This window comes from Plasmodium cynomolgi (assembly GCF_000321355.1).
Source record: "Plasmodium cynomolgi strain B DNA, scaffold: 0628, whole genome shotgun sequence".
In the NCBI taxonomy this organism is placed as follows: Eukaryota; Apicomplexa; class Aconoidasida; order Haemosporida; family Plasmodiidae; genus Plasmodium; species Plasmodium cynomolgi.
Window position 1 is genome coordinate 1 of NW_004192982.1, and position 1,817 is coordinate 1,817.

A 1,817-nucleotide genomic window follows, 5' to 3' on the forward strand; every position below is an offset into this window, starting at 1 on the left:
TTTTCTCTAGCAATCTTATCAGATTCAACCTCTTGAGCATCCTGAGATGATTCATTTTGATTAATTATAACATTTGGTAAGGTCCAAACTACTTTAATAGGTACTTCAGGATTCAATTTTTTCCCATACCTAGTATAAACAACTGCTTCATTTTTAGAAGGAAATGCATGTTTGGGATCTACGTAAATGCAATGTGCAATTTTGCTAGGCTTTTCTCCTTCTTTTACCTCTTCATAATAAGAACTAAAACACTTCAGGTAAGCAATATTCATGTTATTCTTTAAATTGGGAATGTCTATATTGCTTTGTTCTCCATCTTTTGCATTCTGATTAATTTCTTTTCTATCACGTGATGTGTCAACATTGTCTCTTGATACAGAAAGGACTGTAGTTGGATTGTACTTGCTATCACATTCAAAGTATTCATCAATACAGTTGTATAAAAAACAGCAGTCTCTATAATGTTTGTCATACAAATTCTTAATATAACTAACATAATTATTGTATTTGTTGCATTCTCCAGCAGATAGTTTACACTTAATAATTTCTCCATAACTTTTAAAATAATCGTGCAAATGTTTCATCTCTCTAATCCTATGGAAATCGTATTCATATCCATTCAAATATAATTGACGATCATCTAAACTTTTTTTTTATTTTTTTCCTATATCGAGGACTTCAGTAAAATGTTTTCCGTGCCTATATCCCGATGAACCAAACATATTATATAATTTGTCATATATCCAGAATGTCAAATAACGATAACTATCATCATATTCTTTTATTTTTTCTTTCTTATTTGATAAATCATTCAAATTTCTTAAGAATTTCAAGCAAAGATTTTTTAATCTCATCATTTGTAGTGTTTAAGTCATTGCAATGGGTAGTAACATTCTCATCAATAGTAGTAATGTCTTTATTCAACTCAGTATATATATTGTGGGAAGCTAAATCGGTCAGTACATTGGCCTGTACACAAAATGTGAGAGAATCAAAAATATAAACAGTTAAATGAAATATATCCAAAAGGAAATTTCCCCTTGTGTATAAAAAAAATTGTTACAATTCCATGAAAAATCATAAATATTGTTAAAATATAAAATGTAAAGATACCCATCCATTGTCACCACCAGACGTCATTCTATATTAAATTCTGTTCAGTATTTTTGAGGGTTCAAGGTTTAGGGAACACTAAATATTTTTTTATATAAGAAAGCTTATCAACGACGGAAAAAAATTGAACATTTTTTTAATATAAAGTAAATTAATTTCATTTATTGCTCAATTATAATATAATTGAAATTTCTTTTTGTCTGTAATATATTACCACCAATAACGATACTTAAAATTTTTAGTGAATATAATATAATGACATATAAGACATATTTTACCGTTATATGAAGTCTACACATTTAAATTAAAAATATTATTAATGCATTATAGATTTCATTAAAATATTGTAATGTAACGCAAAAAAATTAAAATTTAATTTGTAACAATTATAAAAGTTTTTATCCACCCTGTGATTTCCTTTTAATACAAAATTTTATGAGTTCTATATTTTTTTGCACCAATAATACATATAAATCCATAATTAAAAATAAAATAGAAATATTGGATCAATATCATTAAATAATTATTTTTAAATAAAATTTAATTAAATGATTACATAATTTATGGCAACTTTTAAACAAGCTCAAATATTATTATGATAACAATATGTATGTTCATGTTGTAAAATTAAAATTGATATATTTATAAACATATAAGCGCAATATATCATAAATCAAAGATAATTACATAATATGAAGGAATGG

The 1,817-nt window shown here is 25.3% G+C and overlaps 1 protein-coding gene across 1 annotated transcript; it reads right to left on the minus strand.

Moving 5' to 3' along the window:
- Positions 1–112: 112 nt before the first annotated feature.
- Positions 113–584, minus strand: PCYB_004970 (CYIR protein; the record flags this gene model as incomplete). The annotated part of the gene is made up of 2 exons (XM_004227918.1): positions 113–178; positions 228–584. 2 exons carry the CDS (start codon positions 582–584, stop codon positions 113–115), a joined length of 423 nt encoding a protein of 140 aa, XP_004227966.1.
- Positions 585–1,817: the final 1,233 nt, after the last annotated feature.